At 41.1% G+C, this 25,694-nt stretch overlaps 2 protein-coding genes across 3 annotated transcripts in view; one reads left to right on the top strand and one right to left on the bottom strand.

Moving 5' to 3' along the window:
• Positions 1 to 23,953, top strand: STOML3 (stomatin like 3). Of its 2 annotated transcripts, none has more exons than XM_005585700.4 (7): positions 1 to 209; positions 13,056 to 13,159; positions 13,241 to 13,313; positions 17,544 to 17,626; positions 19,709 to 19,912; positions 21,843 to 21,977; positions 23,338 to 23,953. In XM_005585700.4, the coding sequence occupies exons 1-7, from the start codon at positions 158 to 160 to the stop codon at positions 23,560 to 23,562; spliced, it is 876 nt and encodes a 291-aa protein (XP_005585757.3). In that variant the 5' UTR covers positions 1 to 157; the 3' UTR covers positions 23,563 to 23,953. The 2 variants fall into 2 exon arrangements, with proteins under 2 accessions (XP_005585757.3, XP_015294680.2); XM_015439194.4 differs by lacking the exon at positions 1 to 209 and adding an exon at positions 6,805 to 6,936.
• FREM2 (FRAS1 related extracellular matrix 2) overlaps positions 23,600 to 25,694 on the bottom strand; it is a 236,459-nt gene continuing 234,364 nt past the window's right edge. The window contains exon 25 of the transcript XR_006693725.3: positions 23,600 to 23,711. The gene's annotated coding sequence lies outside the window, so the exon portion shown is untranslated. The remainder of the gene's footprint in view (positions 23,712 to 25,694) is intronic.

Raw genomic sequence — 25,694 nt, 5'->3', positions numbered from 1 at the left:
ACTCCTTAGGGAGTTCACTAAAGAGAAGGAATGTCTTTCACTCTCTCATATTTTCTCCTCTCCCCTCTCCCAAGCACATCTGAGTTGCTGCCTGGACTTCACACTTAGCTCCAAACCCATGAAAACTTGCCAAGTATAAAAGCTCCTCAAGAATCAGATGGATTCTAGGGTGTCTTCACCCGAGAAGCAGGATAAAGAGAACTTCGTGGGTAAGTTCCTTTTTCCTGTCTTAGGCTTGTTTTTCACATATATGGCAAAGCAGGAGTTGTAGCATTATGGAGAGGTATAGAGTATGAGACATATTTGCAGAAATTGACTTCAATTTCATCTATAGCCCAGGATTTTGAATTCATTGCTTGTGCTGATTCATTTGCTTCTGGAACAGCAGCCTATAACTTGTTTATTTTTCATTCAATTTTTGATAAAATTGTTTATCTTTGCATTTCTTCTTCTTGTATTAAATAGCAAAGATATGTTGAAGAGGCTGACTTCTCTCCAACTTCAAATATTTTCTGATGATGCTGAGATTAAAAAGAAAAGTTGGGGCCGGGCGCGGTGGCTCAAGCCTGTAATCCCAGCACTTTGGGAGGCCGAGATGGGCGGATCACGAGGTCAGGAGATCGAGAGACGATCCCGGCTAACACGGTGAAACCCCGTCTCTACTAAAAAATACAAAAAAATAGCCGGGCGAGGTGGCGGGCGCCTGTAGTCCCAGCTACTCGGGAGGCTGAGGCAGGAGAATGGCGTAAACCTGGGAGGCGGAGCTTGCAGTGAGCTGAGATCCGGCCACTGCACTCCAGCCTGGGTGACAGAGCAAGACTCCGTCTCAAAAAAAAAAAAAAAAAAAAAAAAAAAAAAGAAAAGTTGGTTTGAGCTGCATCATGTTTGATAAATAGAGAGAAGTTGAGAAAAATAAAACTTAACTTATAAGTACCAACTACTATCCTTAATACTAATGACTATTATGTGTTACAAAGCATTTTGCTTGCATTATCTCTTTAAATTTTACAATAATCCTGAGGTAGATCCTCTTAGAATCTCATTTTACAAATGAGAAAACTGAGCCTTGGAAAGTTTAAAAAGTTGCCCAGAAAGTGATTATGATGATGGTGTGTGTGTGTGATGATGGTGTGCGTGTGCATGTGTGTGTGTATGACCTAACCTGTGCTCTATACCTTAAGTTGCCAAAAAGCCATAGTACATGTTAGAAATAGAGAACACATTTGGCATTATTAAAACATAAAAGAAAAAACTAGGCTGCGTGCCCTGGTGCATGCCTGTAACACCAGCACGTTAGGAGGCCAAGGCAGGCAGCTCACTTGAGCTCAGGAGTTCGAGACCAGCCTGGGCAACATGGCAAAACTCCATCTCTACAAAAAATACAAAATTTAGTCAGGTGTGGTGGCACATGTCTGTGGCTAAGTGGGAGACTGAGATGGGAGGATTACTTGAGCCCAGGAGGTTTTGGCTTCAGTGAGCTGAGATTGCACCACTGCATTCCAGCCTGAGTGACAGAGCGAGACCCTGCCTTAAAAAGAAGAAAAATAAAAAGGAATAAAGAAAGAAAGAAAAAGGAAAAAGTATACATTTAGAGACATTTACGTGAATTGGAAACGAAAGTTTTCTTTTGAAGTAGGCATGGAAACCTTGATAAGCTTGAAGGCAGTAAATAACATCTGGAAATGCAAGCGGGAGGTCTCGAGTCCCCTTATTTATCTTTCATGAGACATTTAGTTTCCATTTTAACAGGTCAAGACATCAACTCGGTGGATGGCGTGACTGAAGCTGTATCATCAGTGAGATACTTGAAAGTACTCATGAGTTTTCTTGGTTTCGATTTTTGAATATGAAAAACTGGCACTATCACAGAATGAACAGAATGGGGCTTATATTTTGCAATGTCTGATTTCCTGTGCTTTTGTAGTTTCTTAGGAGAGATGCAGTGTGGACCATTCTCCAAGATTTGTGGACTAAGGTTGCCCTTGCAACTCAGATATATATAAAATATATATATTATACAATATAACATATATTATATAAGATGTATCTTATATAATATATAATATATAATACACATGTAATATAGTATATATAATTGTATATTATATACTATTTTATATATAATATAAATATAATATATAATATAATTATATATGCTATAATATATAATTATATAATATAATTATATATTAAATAAAATATAATACATAATTGTATTATATATTATATATTAAATAAAATATAATACATAATTATATTATATATTAAATAAAATATAATACATAATTATATTATATATTAAATAAAATATAATATATAATATAATTATATATATTATATATTATATAAATAATTTATATTATATTATATATAATATAATTTATAATATGTACTTATGAATACTTGATACTTGACAGCACATAATGACAAATATATTTTTCCAGTTGTCACTTATTTTTTACCTTTTTAATGATACGTTTGATACTAAATATATAAAATTTCAATATATAATATATAAAATATACGCTATATAATATAGTATATGTAATATATATATTTAAAATCTTTATATATATATTGAGCCAGTGTTATTCAGTCCTGTAAGCATTATAGACATTTCCCTTCACAAATGGTGAGGAAATTATTTAATATGTAAATAACTGAGCCCTTGTTGTCCTTTCCAGCAGGAGCGTTATGTGAGAGTGTGCTGCTGGCACACTTTCTTTTATGTTTAGAGATGGAGTCTTTCTCTGTCTCTCAGGCTAGAGTGGAGTGGTGCAATCTCAACTCACTGCAACCTCAGCCTCCTGAGTAGCTGGGACTACAGGTACGCACCACCATGCCTGGCTAATTTTTGTATTTTTTTTATAGAAATCTGGTTTCGTCATATTGCCCAGGCTGGTCTCGAACTTTTGGGCTTAAGCGACCCTCCAGCCTCAGCCTCTCAAAGTACTAGGATTACAGGCATGAGCCACTGGGCCAGGCCTGGACCAGCTTTTGAAAGCCACTTGTGTGCCTCTGTTTCTAACTCCAAGCTCATGACGCCACAAGGGTAGATTAGAATCACCTGAAGGGGTAGGTGATATTTACACTGTGGAAATGCTATAAGTTAAGACTTTCTTCCTTTCTCAAGGGCCCAAATTTTTAGACATTTATTATCACATCACTACTTAATAGTTTCTGACATTCTCTTCTGCCTCCCCTTTATTCTTTTTTGATTTGTTTTGTTTTCTAAGAGTTAAAGTGAATTGGAATTTAAATCACAGAAATCTTAGAAGTTCTTCTCAAAATTAACATGCAAAAGAATCTTCCTGGGGAGCTCCTTAAAATACAGATTCCTAGTCTCTATCCCCAGAAGTTCTAGTACTTAGTCTATGTCTGTGCTGGGTTTAAGATTTGCACCCACACCAGCTCCTGTGAGCTGGCTTGGCTGCCAGGCTAAGAGAGCATTTTGAGTAGGACTATATTCCTTCTCAGCAATTCTGCACTTTCCTTAAAAGTGTTCCTTAATGCCAGCTGTGTGCATAGAGAAAAAGGAAGGAGGGAAGATGAATTACAGGGGATGAAAAGATAATGTTTACCCCTCGTGTTTTACTTTAGATTTCATCTTTGATAATCAAAGTCCTTCATTCTCTAGAGAGAGAACCAGAAAGCTGCTGAAGTTCTATTTTGCTGACTGTGTCTTCACAGGATTGGAAATGAACACCGAAAGGGAGATAGAATGGTTAACACTCATCCCCAAGCTCAGGAAAGGTGATTGTTCTCATTCCACATACTTTTAATTTTTCCTCTGGGAAGCATTTGGTCTTCCCTGCTCTGATAATGCAAAGCACTTCCTTTTTGTAAAATTTGACATGATTATTTATTTTAAAATTTACTTTTAAAAATGGTAAATATAGGCTGGGTATAGTGGCTTATGCCTGCAATCTCAGTACTTTGGGAGGCCAAGGCAAATGGATCACCTGAAGTCAGGAGTTCGAGACCAGCCTGGCCAATACGGTGAAACCTTGTTTCTACCAAAAGTAAAAAAATTAGGCGGGTGTGGTGGTGCCCGTCTGTTATCCCTGCTAATGGGAGGGAGGAGAATCATTTGAACCCGGGAGGCAGAGATGGCAGTGAGTCAAGATCATGTCCAGGGGCAACAGAGTGAGACTCCATTTCAAAAAAACAAACAAACCAAAAAACAAACAAACAAAAAAACAGGTAAATATATCAAAAACAAAGAAAACTCAGAACAATGAAAAGCACTTATATTTCCATTATTTAGAAATAGATGCTGGGGGATAGAGCGAGACCCTGTTGAAAGAAAGAAAGAAAGAAGGAAGGAAGGAAGGAAGGAAGGAAAGAAAGGAAGAAAGGAAGAAAGGAAGGAAGGAAAGAAAGGAAGAAAGGAAGAAAGAAAGGAAGGAAAGAAGGGAGGAAGAAAGGAAGGAAGGAAGGAAGGAAAAGAAGGAGGAAGGAAGGAAGGAAGGAGGGAGCCATTGATAATATTTTGGTTAATTTTCTTCCAATATTTTTTCTATTCTACACATATACTTCTATATAATTGTGATTCTACTGTCCCTATAATTTTGCATTTTACTATTTGTTTTTTTAACATCATACCATAATTATTTTCTCATGCTTTTATAAACTTAAAAATATATACATAATATGACATTGTGTAGATGTATCATAGTTTGCTTAATTATTCCTCCACTGTTATATTTTCAGGGTAGTTTTCATTTACCACTGTAATAAATAACATTGTAATGGGACTTTGGACATAAACCTCAAGGACGAAGTATTTTTATTTGTTGTTGTTGGCAGTGCTGTTATTTCAAACAGAGAGAACTGAAAGCATGGGAGAATTGGGAGAAAGAAGAATGATGCAAGGAAAACATTTCCCCTTCTCCTTCTCCTTCTCCTTCTTTTTAGACAAAGTCTCGCTCGGTTTCCCAGGTTGGAGTGCAGTAGCACAATCTTGGCTCATTGCAAACTCTGCCTCCCGGTTTCAAGCGATTGTCCCACCTCAGCCTTTTGAGCAGCTGGGATTACAGGCGTGTGCCACCACACCCAGCTAATTTTTGTATTGTTAGTAGAGATGGGGTTTCACCATGTTGGCCAGGCCGGTCTCAGACTCCTGATCTCAGGTAATCCACCTGCCTTGGCCTCCCAAAGTGCTGGGATTACAGGCGTGAGCCACCGTGCCCAGCCCTGTTTTCTTCTAGAAATGATGTGTGAGTGAAGGTACAGTCAGGTAGAATGTATGGAGAAAAATGCAAGGATATATGGTTCTTTGGTTTATTGACTTTTTTGAGAGAAAATGGAATCTTGTCTGATGAACCATGGTTTCTATACAAGGACTTTCCAACAGATCACAAATTCTCTTATGTTGCTGAACATCGCCCCGATCCTGTACTTCAAAGCACTTAAAAGTATGCCCTGCATCCATTCAGCATCCTCTGTGAAGCAGGAGGTGGAGACAAAAAATAAAATACCTGCTCTCAGAGCACTAAAAAATTATGGGGAAGACACAAAAGTTACTAAAAATTACAAGGTCCTATAAAAAAATTTATGATAGAGGGTGTACAATCGTGTGCCGCTTAACAATGAGGATCCACTCCGAGAAATACGTTGTCAGGTGATTTCGTCATTGTGAGAACATCATAGAGTGTACCTACACAAACCTCAGTGGTACAGCCTACTGTACTCCTGGGCTATAGGGTACAGCCTATGGCTCCTAGCCTACACACCTGTACAGCATGTCGCTGTACTGAATACTGTAAGCAGTTGTGACACTGTGGTATTTGTATATCTAAACATAGAAAAGGTACAATAAAAATAAGAACACACTATGATAATCTTATGGGACCACCATCGTATATGTGGTCCATCATGGACTGAAACATCATTACGTGGTATGTGACTGTATTACAAACTCAAAAGAGGAGCACCCAAAGGTGAGGGTGACAGAGAAAAATCTTCCTGGAAAAGAAGGGGATGTTTGAGCTGAGCCCTGCTGAGGAAAATGTGGGATGCAGAAGGGGGCTGAGGAACACAAAGACCTGTGCGAAGGGACAAGATGTGTGAGGACCTAGGTTACTTTCTCTACTGCAGGGGGTATTCATGTGATGTTAGCACATGGCTTGACTCCCTCATCTGGATCACCTAGACCCATACTGAAAGACCATCAAAAGTCCTGCTACTTGAAAAACAAATTACGAATGTGCAAAGAGCCCATGTGTGAAGCCTGGGCTCTGAGTGGCAGCCTTGCCGATGCTCCTGCTTTGGGGTGATGGCGATGGGATTCAGCATCCCATCGCCATCATTGTAGGGGACAATGCCTCCAGGGCATGAAGAGGGACACTCAAGGGGGCTTTGATTGTGTTGGCAAGGTGTATATTCTTAAGTCAAATAGTGGGTTTAAGCCTAATAGTGGGTTTAAGCCTTTCTCTGAAGATGATTTTGAGGGCTCCGAATTTAAAGAGGAAAGAGTAGGGTGTTGAGAAGTACACAATTTTCATGTAAGAGAGGAGTAGGGGGAAAATAATCAGTCACTCATGCCTGTGTCTGGCTCAGTGAATCTGAATTTTTATATAAGGTAACAGACAGATAGGGGAAAATTCAGGGAATCTGCATTTTTTTTTTTTTGAGACGGAGTCTCGCTCTGTCGCCCGGGCTGGAGTGCAGTGGCCGGATCTCAGCTCACTGCAAGCTCCGCCTCCCGGGTTCCCGCCATTCTCCTGCCTCAGCCTCTGAGTAGCTGGGACTACAGGCGCCCGCCACCACGCCTGGCTAGTTTTCTGTATTTTTAGTAGAGACGGGGTTTCACCGTGTTAGCCAGGATGGTCTCGATTTTCTGACCTCGTGATCCACCCGCCTCGGCCTCCCAGAGTGCTGGAATTACAGGCTTGAGCCACCGCGCCCGGCCAGGGAATCTGCATTTTACATAAGGTAACAAAGATAAATCGGACAGGGGAACAATCAGATATGCATTTGTGCCAGGTGGACAGAGGGGTGATGCATCTGTAAAGATAAGCTATCCATTTACATTGCTATGGTGAATTTTAACAGAAATGCTTTAGGGTAAACATCTTGGAGCTCAGTAGGAATTTCCTTGAGGGCAAAAATATGGGGGAGGGGTGTAGCTTTTCATCTTGTAACCATCTTACTCAGGAACCAAAAAGAGGAGGCAGATTTTTGTGACTCAGTTCCCAGCTTGACGTTTCCCTTTGGCTTAATGAGTTTGGGGTCCCAATATTTATTTTCTTTTCACAAGGTAGTTTCACAACTCAGAGAAAGGTGCCCACTGAAGTTAGGCTTTTACTTCCCACAGAAACTGATAGATAGGGGTGCTACTTTCTTTGATGTTTATATTCCAAAGGCTAGCTCCTGAGACCTTGAGAAATTTAGTCGTGGGTTGTGAAAGTGGCAAGAGGCTTTTCAAAAGATTTAAATCACAAAGAGGCAGAGAAAGAGTTTATATAAGCTAGTATATCCCATTAATGAAACAATACAAAATAAACATATTTTAAAAACAAAGAAAAAAGAATTTATAATGACAATTTTGTTTTTGTTGTTTTTGTTTTATTTAATTTTTTATTTAAGAAAATGCCCTAAGAAAAGGGAGATTAGGGGCCTAGAGTCAGGAAGAAGCCCATCTAAAGTTTAGTCAAGTTGAGATTCGCTTTAAGGTTTTTTGCCCACTATTATATCTCTGAGATTCATCCATATTTTACATACAGCAGTAGTTTTGTCTTTTTTTCTTGCTAAGTAATATTCCTTTGAATATGAATATACCACAACTTCATTTATCCATTCTACTGTTGATGGATTTGGGCAAACTTCATATCTTGGCTTCTGTGAATAAAATGGCAATGAACATTGTTGAACATATTTTTCACTATCATCAGTAGTCATTGCTCTCAGGTGTTAGTTGGAAATTGAATACTGAGTCATAAAGTAGGTACCTGTTTAGCTTTAGTAGACACTTCCAAATAGTTTTTGAGGTGATTGTATCAACTTAACTTCCAACAGCACATCTGAGCACTCCAGTTGCTCCTCAACTTTGCTAAACATGGTTTTGCCAGTCTTTAATGTTTGCTATTCTGGTAGCTGTGTACTGGAATCTAATGGTGGTTTTGACTTTCATTTTTGTGATGTGTAATGTACATCATCCTATTTTGATTGTTTAAAATCATGTCATAATACTTAAACAGTTATTTCTGCTAAGAAACTAAGACTATGATAACACAGACTTGAGATAAAATATTGTAGGTAGTATTGATCTAATATTTAAATACTCTTGACCACGCTGAAGTTGAGAAATAAACAACCAAGTCACCTAGCCTGTTTTATTGAGTATAATTCATTCCTGTTTCTAGTATCATTTAAGTGGGGGTAGTGATACAGAACATTCTCTCCTACTTCCCGGCTCACACACGTAGCCAATCTCGCCTTGAGTGTTTGGCCCTGGTTCTAAAGGGTATTTAAGCCTCCCCTGGTGTAAAGAGCTGTATCTAAGCACCAGGAATAATGCCCTGAGGATGTGCCTCTACCAGTGAACCTTGGCTTTGCCTCACTCCCTAAGTCAGTAAAGGTAGACACCACCACTGTCAGTTTGTGGAATTTGTGGGTGTCACCTTATCTAATGAGAGATTAAGATGATGGAGGCAACACTAAATAAACCATGAAGTTCTCTGGTTGCAAAATGAAGGGTTGGCCTTGGTTACATCTTAAGTCCTTCCAGCTGAAGTTAATGGGTGCCTCTCCTCTTGTCAGTGGCTCTGGGCCTCAGCTTTCATAGCTTATGGCTCTACCTTTTTCTTTGCAGATTGAAAGGAAGGTATTGATTAAATATTTTGCTGCTGTTGTCACAGCTACACACAGGGGGAAGTCTCCACATGTTTCACCAGCTGCAGACTTCCTAGAAGTAAGTGCAGCAGAGTAATTAACCTGGTATCATATCTGTTTCTGTTGTTTCCGTAACCGCCTGAGGGAAAAAAATCCTGCCCTCTGCATAAAGAAAGACCACAGCATTGTAGTAGAAAAAGAGTTTAATAGATTGGAACTCTTGGAGGCATGTTTCCCATTTTATTCTCCAGCACAGCCTTCGGCATAGAATTGATAAAATATTTGTTAAATGAATGAAAAAACCAGGGGCAACGTGTTGGGGGCAGCAAAATCCAGTTCTCCACTAGGAAGTAGGCATATGATGGTGGCTTTATGGTTATGTGACAGTTGTCCAGAGAATACACACGTTTGTGGATTGGGTTCAAACAGACGATCAAATGTGGTCATCACTTAGTGACCAACAAAGGTGTTGTGCAGCCCCTTTTTCTTCCATCATCCCCTCAGGGCCTTGTATAGCTTGAAGTAGGGCGATTTCTGAAGATCTTTGTATTTAATAATACAATCCCAGCATATCCCTTCAGTCAGAATTGTGATCTTCAAACACTGTTCTCAGTATAGCATCCTAGTTTCAACTGTGGGAGTGAGTGGGGAGAGAGACAGGCTGCCAGGAAGAGTTGCTCTGTGTGGTCTCATTCCCGGCTGTGCATGCTCCCAAGGCTGAGCTGGGAGCCTGCAGGGAAGGTGACAGCAGCACTCACAGCTCCACTTTAACTGGCAGCTAATGAGACCGCAGGCTCCACCAATTCTGCCAGAAGCCACGGCCTGGGTGATTCTAATGCTCCCGTGTAACTCTTGGAAGAATGGTCACATTCTCTTCTCTTGTCTCTGGCAGCATGTCTATTACCTAATGGAGCTGAGCCTCATGTGCACATGTAATGATGCAAGGGCTTGATGGAACTCTAGAGGCGAGCTTGTAGGTCAGTGCGATTTTCTCCGTGACGAACACTTGCTTATGCAGCTGGTGTTAAGGCTGTGTCTACTTTGGAAATGTCCAGGGCTTGGCTCCGGGCATTAAGCACAGTTGGTGTCCTGTTGGAGCCCCAGCTGCCAGTGCATGCTGTGCTGCTAGTCATAGCCCCAGAACACCTCAAGGTTTCTGAATACCAAATATTGCAGTGCCAGGAGGGAGGAAATACCCCAAACGTGGCAGGAACTGTGCTGCCTTCACAATAGTTTTACCAAGATTTTATAAAGGTGCATATTAGCCCAGTGAGATATGTATAAGCACAGCTATTACAGCTGTGTCTGTATAGGCAAAATTGCAAATAACCTTAATGATAAATAGGAGAATGGTAAGTAAACTGAGACACAGGTGTAAGATGGAATAGTATGCAACAATAAAGAAGAATGAGGTAGATGAGTAGGTAATGCCATGGAAATCTATACATGATATAAAGTAGAAATGTGGGTACAGTGTAATGCCATTTATCACAAAATAAAATTTATAAATCAAAGCCAATATTTTCTGAATGTAGATATATGTATGTAAATACATAGGAGTGGGTCTGTGGAGAATACACACCAAACCAGTAACTATAGAACTTCTCTAGATAAAAGCGGGACTGAGGGAGAGGATGGTTTCGGGGAACTTTAGTTGTGTTGCTTAAATTTTTTTTTTCAATGAGAATGTACATCTGTAGGCTCTGTCATGAATACTAAAAAAGCACTAATAAAATTTGACAAAGATTCTATGAGAATGCATAAAGTGTCTTTCCACCTTGTGTAATGATAGTTTGATTCACCTCCATGTGGGTCCAAAGTTTTGGGAGGTGATATTTTAGAAATTTAAATTTCAGAGTATTCAGGCAAGCCCTTATTGTTCAGAATATATATTTATATGCATTTGGAGCCTATGAAAGGCCATTTGTACTCAAAAGTTTTTAATACGAAATATGTAGCTAAAATGTAGTGATTTTCACCTATCAGAATGTAACGACTGAGAAGGTTGGAATGATTTAAGGAGAACAGGACATGTGTGAATATGCACGTCTATGCTGTTGGTGAGAGTGGAGGTTGGTACAAACTTTTTGAAAGGCATTTATCATCTATCAAAATTGTATGACCTAACACTTCTACTACTAGGGATTTATCCTACACAAGTGCCCCAAAACACACATTTAAAAACATTCATCAAAGCGTTGTTTATAAGAGCAAAAGCCCAGAATTCTCCTAAATATTCATGAATTTGGCTCAGGTCTCAAAAAATTAGTAGCAGTAAAATGGGTAACGGGGGATGGATTTGAGGTAGTGTCATTTAGGTTTAGTGACTTTCTGCAATTGGATAGGGAAGAGGAAATGATGACCTGCCTAACTTGGGCAACAGGGTGGATGGTGAAGGCATTGACTGAGATAGAGACAGTATATGGCGTTTGTAGAATGAGCTGTCTGGGGATATCTAGTCCTAGTGCTTGTGTATGGAGAATATAAATCAGCTGGAGGAGATAATGGGGATGAGAATGGGGGTGGTTGTCAAGCAGAACGGAATAAGGAGGAACAAGGATTTAAAATTAGGTAAAATGGGCCGGGTGCAGTGGCTCATGCCTGTAATCCCAGCACTTTGGGAGACCAAGGCAGGAGGATGACTTGAGGTCAGGAGTTCGACACCAGCCTGGCCAACATGGCGAAACCCCCTTCTCTACTAAAAATACAAAAATTAGCCACGCGTGATGGCAGGTGCCTGTAATCCCAGCTACTCAGGAGACTGAGGCAGGATAATTGCTTGAACCTGGGAGGTGGAGGTTGCAGTGAGCCGAGATTGCGCCACTGCACTCCAGCCTGGGCGACAGAATGAGACTCTGTCTCAAAAAAATAAAAATAATTAAAGGAGGTAAAATGGTGACTATAAAGAATGCTAAATTAAAAGAGTCAGCCAGACCTGCTTATTTTACAAACAAGAATCCCTGGCCGGGCGCAGTGGCTCACGCCTGTAATCCCAGCATTTTGGGAGGCCGAGGTGGGTAGATCACGAAGTCAGGAGATCAAGACCATCCTGGCTAACATGGTGAAACCCCGTCTCTACTAAAAAATACAAAAAATTAGCCAGGTGTGGTGGCGGGCGCCTGTAGTCCCAGCTACTTGGGAGGCTGAGGCAGGAGAATGGAGTGAACCTGGGAGGCAGAGCTTGCAGTGAGCCCAGATTGTGCCACTGCACTCCTGCCTGGGTGACAGAGCAAGACTCCGTCTCAGAAAAAAAAAAAAAAAAAAAAATCCAGAGACATCAGAAATTATATAATTGATGTAATTAATGCTACAGAGTTTTAGGTGGTTGAAGTAGGATTTTAACTCAGTCTCATCCTATTGCAAAGCAATATTCATAAAGCCAAAATGCACCTGCTATCATTATGTGTGATTAGCAAGCAGAGATCTTATGTGACGAGCCAATATAACAAAACTTTTATGAAAAGTTAGAAATGGCAAATATCAACATCTGACAACAAGTCCCTGGAATACATATTCATCTGTAAATGGGAATAATAGTAGAATACCTGTTTAAAACTGTAGATGTTAATGTATGCCCCAGGAGCCATATAAAAGTAATCTTATTTAATCCTCATCAAATTCTCTACGGTGGGTAACTTCTAACCCCATTCTACAGATGAAGAAACAGAAACCCGGAGACTGAGTGGTCTTCCATCCTAATGCTTTAGAATTGGTAAGTGACAGAGCTCACATAAAAACTCATACCTCGGGACTTTTCAGGATATTTTTCCATGTGCCACACTGTGTCCCTCTGGGTATAATAGTACCTACCTACCTGCCTTAGAGGGTGCTTTGAATTTTACCTCGAGAATTCACAGGACCCAGACATCTGATGATTCTGGTGTGGATGGTCCAGAGATTATATTTTGAGAACTACGGTTTATGTGTTTTGAGAATAATAAACTATAGCAACCCTATAAAATGTAATAATAATTGTTTCTGCTTATTGTTACGAGATTTTTCTTGGAAGGAATAAGTTCATTTTAATTTTTAAAAACCTGAATAAACATTTGAGTGTGTGTGTGTGTGTGTAACTACATTCATGGTGTAAATGGATTTAGGTTTCCTATTCAGCCACATCAGGCTTGGCCAGTTGTCTGGATAGGTTCCACACCCATGCAGCTGGGTGGCTTTTTAGAGAACCACATTGATTACAGATTTGCTTCCTTCTCATTTCCTAGGTGTCAACAATAAACGGCTTGGTGTATGCGGCTGGCTCCTGTTTTCCCTCACTTTCCTGTTGGTGATCATTACCTTCCCCATCTCCATATGGATGTGCTTAAAGGTAACACCCTGGGACATAAACTGGGCTCTCTATATGAACTGACAAACCATTAGGACTAAACGTTCTCCCTTAATCTCCTAGATCATTAAGGAGTATGAACGTGCTGTTGTATTCCGTCTGGGACGCATCCAAGCTGACAAAGCCAAGGGGCCAGGTATGAATGACGCTGTGGCTGCCTCTGACAAAGATCAGGGACACCTAATGCTACTGCTACCACCTTCAATATTTTTCCTGGTGGTGCCTATGAAGGGTCAAAGAACAATTGCTGGAAGCTGGCTCTCTTGCCTTTTGGTACAACAGAAGAATGCCACCTTTTTATGCAAGTTGGTGGGAATAACCACCAGTTTGAGAGTCTGGAAATCTGGCCTGGCTTCCTAATTCTCCCTCTGAGAGATTCAATGAATGTGAGCAAAGGGTGGCTCTGGTTACATTGGCTGAATGTCACTTATTACCAGGACCACCAGGAGAATGTGAGAAGAATAAGAGGGAAAGTAAATGGCCAACGTAGACCATTAAGTTACTCAACGAGAGTATATTGAGAGCTGGTGTTTGATGCTCACTCTTTGAAAAGGACTAAGTGAAAAGCAAAAGGTAATTTCCTCTCATGGCAAGTAGATGCATAAAAAGATAGAGCTGGAAACCATTGTATGATGCCTTTTGCCAAATCCCTTGGTTTTGAAATAAAAAACATGAGGCCCACATAAGTTTGATGAATGATATAAGATTATCCTTATAGTTAGAAATAAAGATGAGCTTTCAGGCCTTCTAACATCTAGTATAGTATAGTGTTTATTTCCATCCTTTCTTTACCATCTTGAAAAAGAAAATATTCCAAATAGTCATGTTATAAAAGAAGGTGGTTTTATTTGTTGTTTCTTATTTTTGCCAGCGGTTGGGGTGTATACTAAAACTATAAGGTACTAAAACTCCCTGAAGTAAGATATTGATTTAATGCTCGTAACTTCTCTGAGCATATATGTAGTTGAACTATAGGAAATTGCTGACTTTGTTTTGACTCCCAAACATGGCAATTTCATAGGATTAATTCTAATACTCTGGAAATGAGGGGCTACCAAAAGCACTGTCTTAGAAGGCACAGGAAAAGCAATTGTTACTAGCTATATTTCTCTGATAACATTTGCTTTCTGCCCCCATTATGGCTTGTTTGAATAAATTGTTCTCTCTGCAACTGGGAGGTCTCTGGGGTAGGAACTTTCCTAAGCATCACGATGCTCTGTGTGCTTTGCCCTTGGCCATAAGCCATGGATCTGTTAATATATAAAAAAGTATGGGAAACTTCAAGAGGAGAAACTTGTGAAGGAGGCTTCTTGGCCTTTTTTTTTTTTTTTTTTTTTGAGATGGAGTCTCGCTCTGTTGCCCAGGCTGGAGTGCAGTGGTGTGATCTCAGCTCACTGCAACCTCTGCCTTCCAGGTTCAAGTGATTTTCTCGCCTCAGCCTCCCGAGCAGCTGGGATTACAGGCACCCAGTATCATGCCCGGCTAATTTTTTTTTTTTTTTTTGAGACGGAGTCTCGCGCTGTCACCCAGGCTGGAGTGCAGTGGCCGGATCTCAGCTCACTGCAAGCTCCGCCTCCCAGGTTCACGCCATTCTCCTGCCTCCACCTCCTGAGTAGCTGGGACTACAGGCGTCTGCCACCTCGGCCGGCTAGTTTTTTGTATTTTTTAGTAGAGACGGGGTTTCACCGTGTTAACCAGGATGGTCTCGATCTCCTGACCTCGTGATCCGCCCGTCTCGGCCTCCCAAAGTGCTGGGATTACAGGCTTGAGCCACCGCGCCCGGCCATGCCCGGCTAATTTTTGTATTTTTGTAGAGATGGGGTTTCACCATGTTGGCCTGACTGGTCTTGAACTCCTGATTTCAGTTGATCTGCCCATCTCGGCCTCTCAAAGTGCCTGGATTACCGGCATGAGCCACCACACCCAACAACCATTTCAAGCATAATCTTACTTGTCTAATTTCATAAAGGACCTAAAGAAAAAGAAGGTAAAAACTACTTACAGATGTTCTCGTGAGTTTGGCAAAGCAAGAATCATTCAACTGAGTTATAACAGCCCAAGATTAACTTCTTCCTGGTTCTGTTCCACCTGGTGGGGCTAAGATTATAAGTTAAAATAAATTTTGGATCCAAGAGAAGCAGAACAGCCAGAACTTGGAGGCCTCTAGAGAAAAATATGTCACTTTTAAATGAATTTTCCCTGAAGATTTCACCATTAAATGTCTCAGGATAACAACTCTCGTCATACCTGTCTCTGGGGTAATGAGTTACCTCAGAATGTCATAAGGATAAGAGGGAAACAAGCCAAATTGCTAATGGAAAACCTTTCCACTTTTATAAATTGTAAATTATTCTTGAATAATAGCTGATACTTCATGAGCATTTAACACATACCTGGCGCTGTTGTTAGTACTTTATTTCATTATCATGTTGAATCAGGCTTAATCTTCACTACCAGCTTATATCTATTAGGTAACCGAAGTGTTAGGTGAGTTTTCCCTAGTCACAAGGCTACTAGGTAGTAGGGTTGGGACTTAACTCTGTCTAGTTCTCAGGTCCATGATTTTAACCACAGTGACCTGGCACCAAAAATGGCAGTAAGGTTTAGAGGCCAAAAGAAATAAAGCACTTTAGCAGCATATTTTGCGGACACTGCCACCCCTTTGCGTGGTGTTCGGCTCCAGAACTGGTTTCTGCTGTGAAAACAAACCAATAGTGCAAAGCCTTCTTGATTAATGGAAATAGATTAGTGTCCCCATCTTGCCGACATGCCTTGTGGTTCTAATCTTTGTAACTCTCACAGTAAAGAATGACATTCACCAGGGTAATGTTAAGAGTTCCCAGGGTCCTCTAATGAGCTTTCTTATGCCCATCCTTCCCTGACCCAGCCCCAACTTAATGCCCCACAAATCAGAAAGAAGTAGATGTGTTTACAGCTGGAGAATGCTATTGTACATGAATCAGATCAGGGCTGTGGAGAAACTATTAATTCTGGAATACATTGATTTAGAGGAATGTGAGACCCTGGGAAGATTTTAATTCAATAATCCTTCATTACTATTTAAATTGACTGAGAATGTTGGTAGTCACTGATATTCAAAGTCAAAAGTCTATTACTTGAATCTGTTACGTGAGTATCTTTATTATAAGGAAATTACTTCCCAAAATATTTTTTTGGTGGAGTATTTTAGAGCAAATACAAAATACCAGATCATGTCATTTTACCTGTAAACACTTTAGTCTGTGCATCTAGCTGATAAGGACTTTATTAACACCGTGCTGCTGTGGTCTGAGTATTTGTGTCCTCCCAAAATTCATAGGTTGAAGCTAATCACCAGTGTAATGATATTAGGAGATGGGGCCCCTGGGAGGTAATTAGATCATAAGGGAGTCATCCTCACGAGCGGCCTTGTAAAGGAAGTCTAAGAGACCTGCCTTGTCCCTTTCAGGATACCACATGACCATCTATACACCTGGAAATGAGCCCTCACAAGGCACTGTATCTATATGCACCTTGATCTTGGACTTTCCAGGCTCCAGAACTATATGAAATAAGCTTCTGTTGTTTCTAAGCCACCCAGTTTATGGTATTTTGTTGCAGAAGCCTGAACAGACTAAGACACATGCCATTATCACAACCAGGACAGTGAACTAGAACACCTTAATATCTTCTTCTTTTTTTTTGAGACAGAATTTCACTCTTGTTGCCCAGGCTGGAGTGCAGTGGCACGATCTCAGCTCACTTCAACGTCTGCCTCCTGGGTTCAAGCGAATCTCCTTCCTCAGCCTCCCGAGTAGCTGGGATTACAGGCACGCATGACCGTGCCCAGCTGATTTTTTAAATTTTTAAAAAAATTTTTAGTAGAGATGGGGTTTTGCCATGTTGGCCAGGCTAGTCTTGAACTCCTGACCTCAGATGATCCACCCACCCTGGGCTCCCAAAGTGCTGGGATTACAGGCATGAGCCACCATGCCCGGCCTTAACAAATCTTTTAATATGCATTCTGTGTTCAAATTTCCCACTTGTCCCAAAGGTGCTTTTCACAATTGGTCAGAATATTATTTTTAATTAATGTCAAAGTAAACACTTGGGTAGAAGCAGATTGTTTTAAAAACAAAAACCAAAATTAAATGTCAGGGATCTTTAGCTACTTACCAAAAGACTTTACTTCCCAGGAAATTACTTTTCCTTAGTCACTGACTTAGAGGATGAAATCATTTTTCTCAGAGTTTCACGTGTTCATACTGAAGATCATCTGAGAAACATGTATCGCCCCATGTAAGTGATGCACCACACTGCTATGAGACTACTTGTAGTTATTTGCAATAGAGCAACATTTTAAACTGATTTTTTTTTTTCCTCATAGGTTTGATCCTGGTTCTGCCATGCATAGATGTGTTTGTCAAAGTTGACCTCCGAACAATTACTTGCAACATTCCTCCACAAGAGGTAGTACTGATTAAGGATATGTCGCTTGAAATTAAAGGTGTATTTTCCCTATTGTACGGACAATTACAACTTTATAGTACACTTTTAAACTACAGGAGGGGAGGTGAGCTGAGTACCCCCAGAGACCTACTTGAATTGCCCGTGGTGGTTCCTGAAACTACCAAGAATTTGTTTTGCCAAATGAGAATGAAGCCAAGAGCAAGGAGACTTAGAATTGGCCTGGTGTGAGAAAGCCTGACAGCAGAGAACTAGTCAGCAGGAAAGCTGAGATGGAGAATGACAGAGCAGAAACTTGAAAGAGACAGACAGACACTGTATAAAACAGCTGAATAGAATCTGACAGAGGGCAGATGGATGGCAGTGGCTGTTTTTGATTCCACTCTCTCTATCGCCCTCTCCGAACAATTTTTCATAATATCCACATGAGTACCATTTGCTTTTGACTTTAAATTATTTCTGTGTTTGGGTGCGATAGAGGGGCAGGCATAAGGACAGAGGAGAGGCTGTCAGGGCCCACTCGTGTTTGTATTTCACATAAGTCTTTTTTTTTTTTTTTTTTTTTTTTTGAGACAGAGTTTCATCCTTGTCGCCCAGGCTAGAGTGCAGTGGTGCAATCTCGGCTCATTGCAACCTCTACCTCCCGGGTTCAAGCGATTCTCCCAAGTAGCTGGGATTATAGATGCCTGTGACCACACCCAGCTAAGTTTTGTATTTTTAGTGGAGACAGGGTTTCACCAACTTAGCCAGACGGGTCTCTCGAACTCCTGACCTCAGGTAATCCTCCCGCTTCGGCGTCCCAAAGTGCAGTGATAACAGGCCTGAGCCACTGCACCCAGCCCACATAAGTCTTTTAATTCTTGAAGTACTACAAGTAAATGACCAGAACAGTAACTCAGCAATAGGGAAGAGGAACAGAGTTACTAATTATCATGTCACCCTCTCATAACCAAAGTGGTTCAGGTTAGAGGAAAAGAAATGCAGGACCTAGGATATGGGAGGGCAATGGTGATAAGAAGACAGAAAATCCACATTTATAAATATATGTTAGTTTTCTTCTGTCTGGTTCAGGAAACTCAACCAGGACTCAAACATGGTGTCTTCATGTCACTTAGGAACTGCAGAATACTTTTGAATTCAGCCCCGGGTCAGACGTGGTGGCTCAGGCCTGTAATCCCAGCACTTTTGGAGGCTGAGACAGGCGGATTACTTAAGGTCAGGAGTTCAAGACCAGCCTGGCCAACATGGTGAAGCACCGACTCTACTAAAAATACAAAAATTAGCTGGGCATGGTGGCATGCACCTGTAATCCCAGCTACTCAGGAGACCGAGGCAGGAGAATCAGTTGAATCTGGGAGACGGAGGTTGCAGTGAGCAGAGATTGTGCCACTGCTCCAGTCTGGGTGACGAAGCCAGACTCCGTCTCAAAAAAAAAAAAAAAGAGAATTCAGCTGTAGTCAGGAGAGGTTGGGATGCTTAGTGACCTTTAATAGGGACTTTTCTGGCTCTGTAATGGACAGTTCTAGGTTCTGCTTCCATAGTATACCCAGAAATCTCTCATTTGCTCCAAAACATTCTGTCACATTATTCAGAATGATTGATGCTGAACCTCTCCATAGAGCTGAATCGATTTTTCTTTACATGGTCTCTGGTGCCATCTATGTTTTCTAAGATACACTGCTTCAAGTCTGATAAAAACTGAAAACCAAAGAGTACAGGTATCAGGGAAACAAGTGTTCTACCTCTGCTTAGAAAATTGAAGATAATAGAATGACAGAAGGGCTGTACTGTTACATTTAAAATGGAAGGGCCTGTTCTTAGGATGTCAAGTCAAGGGTTTCTGCCTATAGGATGTAAAGCTTCTTAAAGATGAAGTCACAGGGGTAAGTATAATGACAGCTTTAGAGGAATTGCGTATCAGCTGGGAAGATATTCTGTCCAAGCCAGAACAGGTTTTAGGTGACTATAGCATGAGTTGTCGTTACTGCTCTCCTTCTGTGGAGGATGGCTCTTGGGCTGGCTGTCACTTTGTCAGCAGTGGTGAAAGTCATAAATAAGTGATTTTGCCCTGTTCTTACTCGACAGATCCTCACCAGAGACTCCGTGACTACTCAGGTAGACGGAGTTGTCTATTACAGAGTCTATAGTGCTGTCTCGGCAGTGGCTAATGTCAACAATGTCCATCAAGCAACATTTCTGCTGGCTCAAACCACTCTGAGGAATGTCTTAGGGACACAGACCTTGTCCCAGATTTTAGCTGGACGAGAAGAGATCGCCCATAGCATCCAGGTGAAGATACCATGAGCTAATAGCCTATATCTTTAACTCATTGATTTTAATTATTAGTGATGATGAAATATCAGCAGTTCAAAACATCCCCACCACATGCATGCTTGCACACACTCACACACAGACAACTGCTCTAGAGGTGAGCTTCCGTTGTGATTTCACTCACCTGTGACCACAAGAAATATATTTAAATATCTGAGTGCAAGAAGGCAGTTGCTGAAATTGTGCCCCTTATCCATTTTCTTTGGAATTCAAAATTACGAATTAACATCTTACCAGTAGTCTTTTCTGAAGAAGTTAGAGATCAGATTTATTTTTAGCTTAGATTACTCCAGGAGTGCAGCCATTTCTCAGTTAGCCTATATATTTAAATAGTGTGAAAGTTAAATTCAATTGAGACACCATAGACCTGTCATCTCTAGAAATTCTTACACCATACCATCAATATCACTAACAACATTAATAGTAATGATAATTATAATATCAATGAAGATGTAACAGCTATCGATCTCATCTCTTACACACATGAGTTTATGAACAAGAATACTTCTGTATTTTCTTTTTTTGAGATGGAGTCTCGCTCTGTCGCCCAGGCTGGAGTGCAGTGGCCAGATCTCAGCTCACTGCAAGCTCCGCCTCCTGGGTTTTACGCCATTCTCCTGCCTCAGCCTCCCGAGTAGCTGGGACTACAGGCGCCGGCCACCTCGCCCGGCTAGTTTTTTGTATTTTTTAGTAGAGACGGGGTTTCACCGGGTTAGCCAGGATGGTCTCGATCTCCTGACCTCGTGATCCGCCCGTCTCGGCCTCCCAAAGTGCTGGGATGACAGGCTTGAGCCACCGCGCCCGGCCTATTTTCTTAGATCAATTGGATTCTGAGCTTCTTTTCTGTAAGTTAATTATATAAAGACATTCAACTTTGGTTCTTCTTGGCCTCTCCTCTAGTCCCTGAGGTAGAGGAAAGATCCCAAGCTTTTATGAGGCCGTATGAGTTCTGCATGATAATTCTCCATATTGTTTATATGTGACCCATGAATTTAACAACTCAAAGGTATCCCATCCACAGCCAGGTCACTGACTTCTTGTGAGGTGTCACTATCTCTCAGTGTCCTGCAGGGATCCCAGAAAGGCAAGGGAGGGATCTCTTGCTGTTTGGTAGCAGAGATCTCTGCCCCCACCCCTTTAGGGGAGCTATCCTTCTGATCCTACCATTTCTCAAGACATTCATCTTCTCCAGGATGACCAGCAAGATATCTTCAATGGTTTTAAGCTTTTACAAAGACAAGCGTGTCTTTGCATTTATTGCTTCTGCCTCGAAAAATATGCCTTGCTTCTTCTTTAAAGCTGGCCATAGAGCAGAAGTTAAACAGCGTGAGATAAATAATATCTTGAAAAGGACCCAATAATAGTATGCACTGAATCATTGTTAGGTACTGAGAGAGATCTTATATGCATTGTCTCCAAATCTAATAACAGTCCTGAAAGAAAACCTTTTATAGGTAAGAAAACTGAGAGCCAGATAAGTTCAGAAACTGTCCTGATGATTCACAACTGCAAATGGCTAGAGCCAAGGCAAAATCCAGGTCTGTCTAAGAAACCCATTCATTGCTGTCTGCTTGATACCAGCGACAAGCAAATTTGGGATATTTGCTCAAATCTAGACGGATCTCATATACCTCCTTGGGAATGGTTTTGGGGTAGATCCTGCTGATGGATACCCACTAAAAGGTCTGCCATGAGATTCACTTTAAAGTCCAGAAAATGATCAATAAGGGTAACTCTTATTCTCTTCCCAAATTGTCTCACTCCAAATGCTGTAAATGCAACAACAACAAAAAAAAGAAAAATGTATCTTGCAAGTATAAAACATAACAGAAACGTACATCATATCACCTGTCTTTCTTATTAGTCTTTTCTTTTGATTTGGAAACAGATTTTACTTGATGATGCCACTGACCTGTGGGGGATCCGGGTGGCCCGAGTGGAAATCAAAGATGTTCGGATTCCCGTGCAGTTGCAGAGATCCATGGCAGCTGAGGCTGAGGCCACCCGGGAAGCCAGAGCCAAGGTGAGGGCTGTGCAGTTCACACATGGAGGGAGAACCGCCTAGCATTGGGGCCAACAAGGATAGGACTTGAACCGAAGATTGGGTCTCTCAATTATCTTCATAAGAAAGGGGTTTCTTTTCCCAGTTTTACTGAGAATTTTCCCTGAATTAAAAGGTAACCAGCAGCTTACTGCACCTTGAGGAAGTTTGGTAGCAGGTCTTGCGTTAAGAGGACGCTCTGTAACATACTGAGTGACTTAGCCAAGTAGGTCCCAACTCCAGCCGCATGTCAGTGTTCCCTGGGGAGAATTTAACAAAACAAAACAGAATACCAATTTCCAAGCCTTATTCAAACCCAGGCTTGAAGCAGTCTCGTGTGGGCTAAGAAACCTATATTTTCATAAAGCTGGTGACTTAAATGTAGCCAACATGGAACCTGTCTTTTGCGCATCGTTGTTCTTATATATTAAATGTTGCTGGAATAAAAGGGGGCAATTAAATACAATCCAGGTAAGAATTACAAAAGGGAAGTGTACCCTGGCTCTGAATGTCCTTGAATCTGTTGAGATTCTGGCTTTCAGGCCTGTGTGGATGGCTTTCCTGAAGTATCAGAAACCAACTGGGCTTTCAAGCCTGTGTGTATCCTCTTTGGAAACTTACCTGTTAGCTGATGAAGGCGTTTCTTTGACTCATTTCTGACTCATCTCTGGTTTATCTGCTAAGCTCCAGCAGCTTCCAAGAAGGGACTCGGTAACGAGAGAAGAGAGATCACTTTTTCACCTGGGTAGATGGCCACAGATAGGGCAGCTGAATCACTCTTGGACAGTCTGAGAGCTCGAAAGAGTGATGTACTTAAGAGATTGCCAGTGTTACAAGGCTGGCACTTATTGCTACTTGTAATCAAGAGCCAAGAGAACTAGAAACAATTCTCGGTTTGTAAGAATGACACCAAAGTGGCAACAGAATGAACTTAAAAACATCTAAGATAAGTAAAAATGATAAAAACGTCAGTTAGAGGCCTTAAATTTCAGACGTCTCTGAAAATGAACGCAGCAAGTAGTGAGGCTCCAAAGTGCTTCGAGGCATTAGTAGGGTAGGTGCCAAGTATTCACTTGTATTCAAGAGAGTACTTTTATTTTTGTTTGACAATAAAATCTAGGGACCTGTCATTTGTAAAATATAACTCCTTGCTTCCTGCAACCTCCTTGAATTTCTCTAATTACGTTAGGAAGTGAAACTCTTATCCTGGCCAAAGAAGTAGATGAAACACATGTGGCAACATGGGGACTGGGGAGAGGGGTATCAATACAGACCCAGAAAAAGAAAGCGCTAGTTACAGTGTAAAGTTTTATTTCTGAACGATTTTTTTCTGTCATTTCAGGTCCTTGCAGCTGAAGGAGAAATGAATGCTTCCAAATCTCTGAAGTCAGCCTCCATGGTGCTAGCTGAGTCTCCCATAGCTCTCCAGCTGCGCTACCTGCAGACCTTGAGCACGGTAGCCACCGAGAAGAATTCTACAATTGTGTTTCCTCTGCCCATGAATATACTAGAGGGCATTGGTGGGATCAGCTATGATAATCACAAGAAGCTTCCAAATAAAGCCTGAGGTCCTCTTGCGGTAGCCAGTTATTGCATAGAGAGTGGTGTCTATTCCTATGGAGAAGCCAGCAGTTAGAAACGGAGAGAATTGCAACACTGTTCATGTAACAGTAACTCCACAGATGGAAGAGTATTGGCAGGAAAAAGCTCTAGAGGCTATATGGAGAAAAAAAAAAAAAGCAAAAATGAGACCTGTATATTACTTTTATTTTTAAGACCATAATCAACTTTATAATATTCTTATATAATTAATTAGTGGTGGTCTCTGACTTTATAGCAGGAACTTTCTGGTAATATGAGAAGAAATCATTGGGTGACTGTGACTAATGTTTCAGAATTACTTTTTAACTGTTGTACGAAGCGCTCCAGATAATTTATAAAGTAACATAGGCCTCATATTTACACTGTATATTTGCTTTATAACTCCGAAGTAGTTATTTGCTAAAACTCCAATGGTTGCAATCAAACCCCACAATGCTGAAAACAGATTGATTTTGATGTTAAGAACATAAGAAGTATGGAAACTTCTAGGCTCAGACCTGTCCCCTGTGCCACAAGGCAAACTGCGTTCAGCCCACAGTCCAGGTCTCTTGCCGCATGTCCTACAGGGAGTGGCCAACTCTCCATCTCCCTGCACCATTGTCAGAGGGTGGGACAGGGCACATGAAAGCGGTCAGCTCCTGTCAACTTATTTACTTACAAGGGAGAATGCTTGGAAAGGTTGTGTTGGTTGAAACCACTGAGGATCCCCACCCTGGGGATTGCATGTTTTCACTCTGTTCTTAGTCCCAGGAGCCACAGGTAATCGAGAATGTTTGTGAACTCTATCCACATCCCCTCCCCCACCTGCCAAATAACCTGTTAAAAACAAAGAAGGCATAGAATAGAAATGAATTGCAAAAGTTACATTGTGGGAGGTTATTTCGTTGCCATGGTGCAATTTCCTTTTGGGATCAGTTTTGAGAAATGGGCTAGAATTTTTAAAAGTTATTATTTTTGGACACTCTTTGTATTACACTGTGCTCAGCCCTTTAGGGATGCCAAGAAATATCTTTATTTTACAGGTAAGGAAGTGATGTTATGAGGCTAAATCACATGGCCAAGGTTCCTCAGCTAGTGAGTGCTGGGTTAGGATTGAAAACCATGTTTCAATCCAAACTCCTTGCTCCTAAACATCATCAAGTTTTATTTTGAGGAAGTGTGAGCCAAAGGGAGAGAGCACTCTAGTTCCTTTTTGCTTTCAACACCAAACTTTTAGGTTCTGGAAGTCCAGGCACCTACTGTAGTGTCCGGGACTACACGTGCATGCACACATATGTGTATGTGTATGCATACCATTCCTACACGCTTCATGCTCCTTTTCACACTCCACACACACCCTCCATATAACCTCACCATCCTCACATCCTCCACCTCTGCTCCCATGCCTCCCTGTCCTTATCACACACATCCTTTCGACACATAGGCATCAACTACATAGTGCAAAATGGGAATAATGCTCTACCTTTGCTTTTATAACCTTCCCCCAGCCCCCATGAAACCATATGAGTGTTGGACAATCCACAGCTTCTGAATCTAGTACTTGATCCTACTGACTTGATGACTCCAGCACTCATGTTTAACCCACTAAGGCTTATACATTTTCATTATATACTAAGAACTTGCCTTTTAACAGGAACTGAGGACTTAGGAACATCGGCAGAAACCTATAAGACAGGTCATCCACATCAGCTAGAATCTGAGTCCACAAAGTTATGCCATTTAGACACTTAACTGATAGCCCTTACATCTTCAGAACAATGACACAGGTTCAACCCACGCCAGGGCACCTCCTACACTGAGAACCACAGGAGAAGGAGGCCCTGCTTATACAAGGGCAAAAGTCTCTTTTTAGCCTTGTTCCAGAAGTCTAGAGCTGTTCCTTGTTTTGGTTTCAGTGATTAGCCTTAAAAATGCAAATCTTTCCTGGCAATGTACATCAAATTGTAAACTAGTGGTTCTTGCTGAAAGTAAACATCGTCTCACTCATTTAGAACCTCTTTTTTTGAAATGCACAACCTGGTTGCATCCTTGTGGATTGGCAATGGGGGTATGAGAGCGGTATCAGAATATTTGAGGCTGTGGGAGATGCAGTTTGAA

The sequence above is a fragment of the Macaca fascicularis genome, chromosome 17, assembly GCF_037993035.2.
Source record: "Macaca fascicularis isolate 582-1 chromosome 17, T2T-MFA8v1.1".
NCBI lineage: Eukaryota > Metazoa > Chordata > Mammalia > Primates > Cercopithecidae > Macaca > Macaca fascicularis.
The sequence above is the reverse complement of the archived record's forward strand: the minus strand, read 5'-3'. Positions and strand labels throughout refer to the sequence as shown.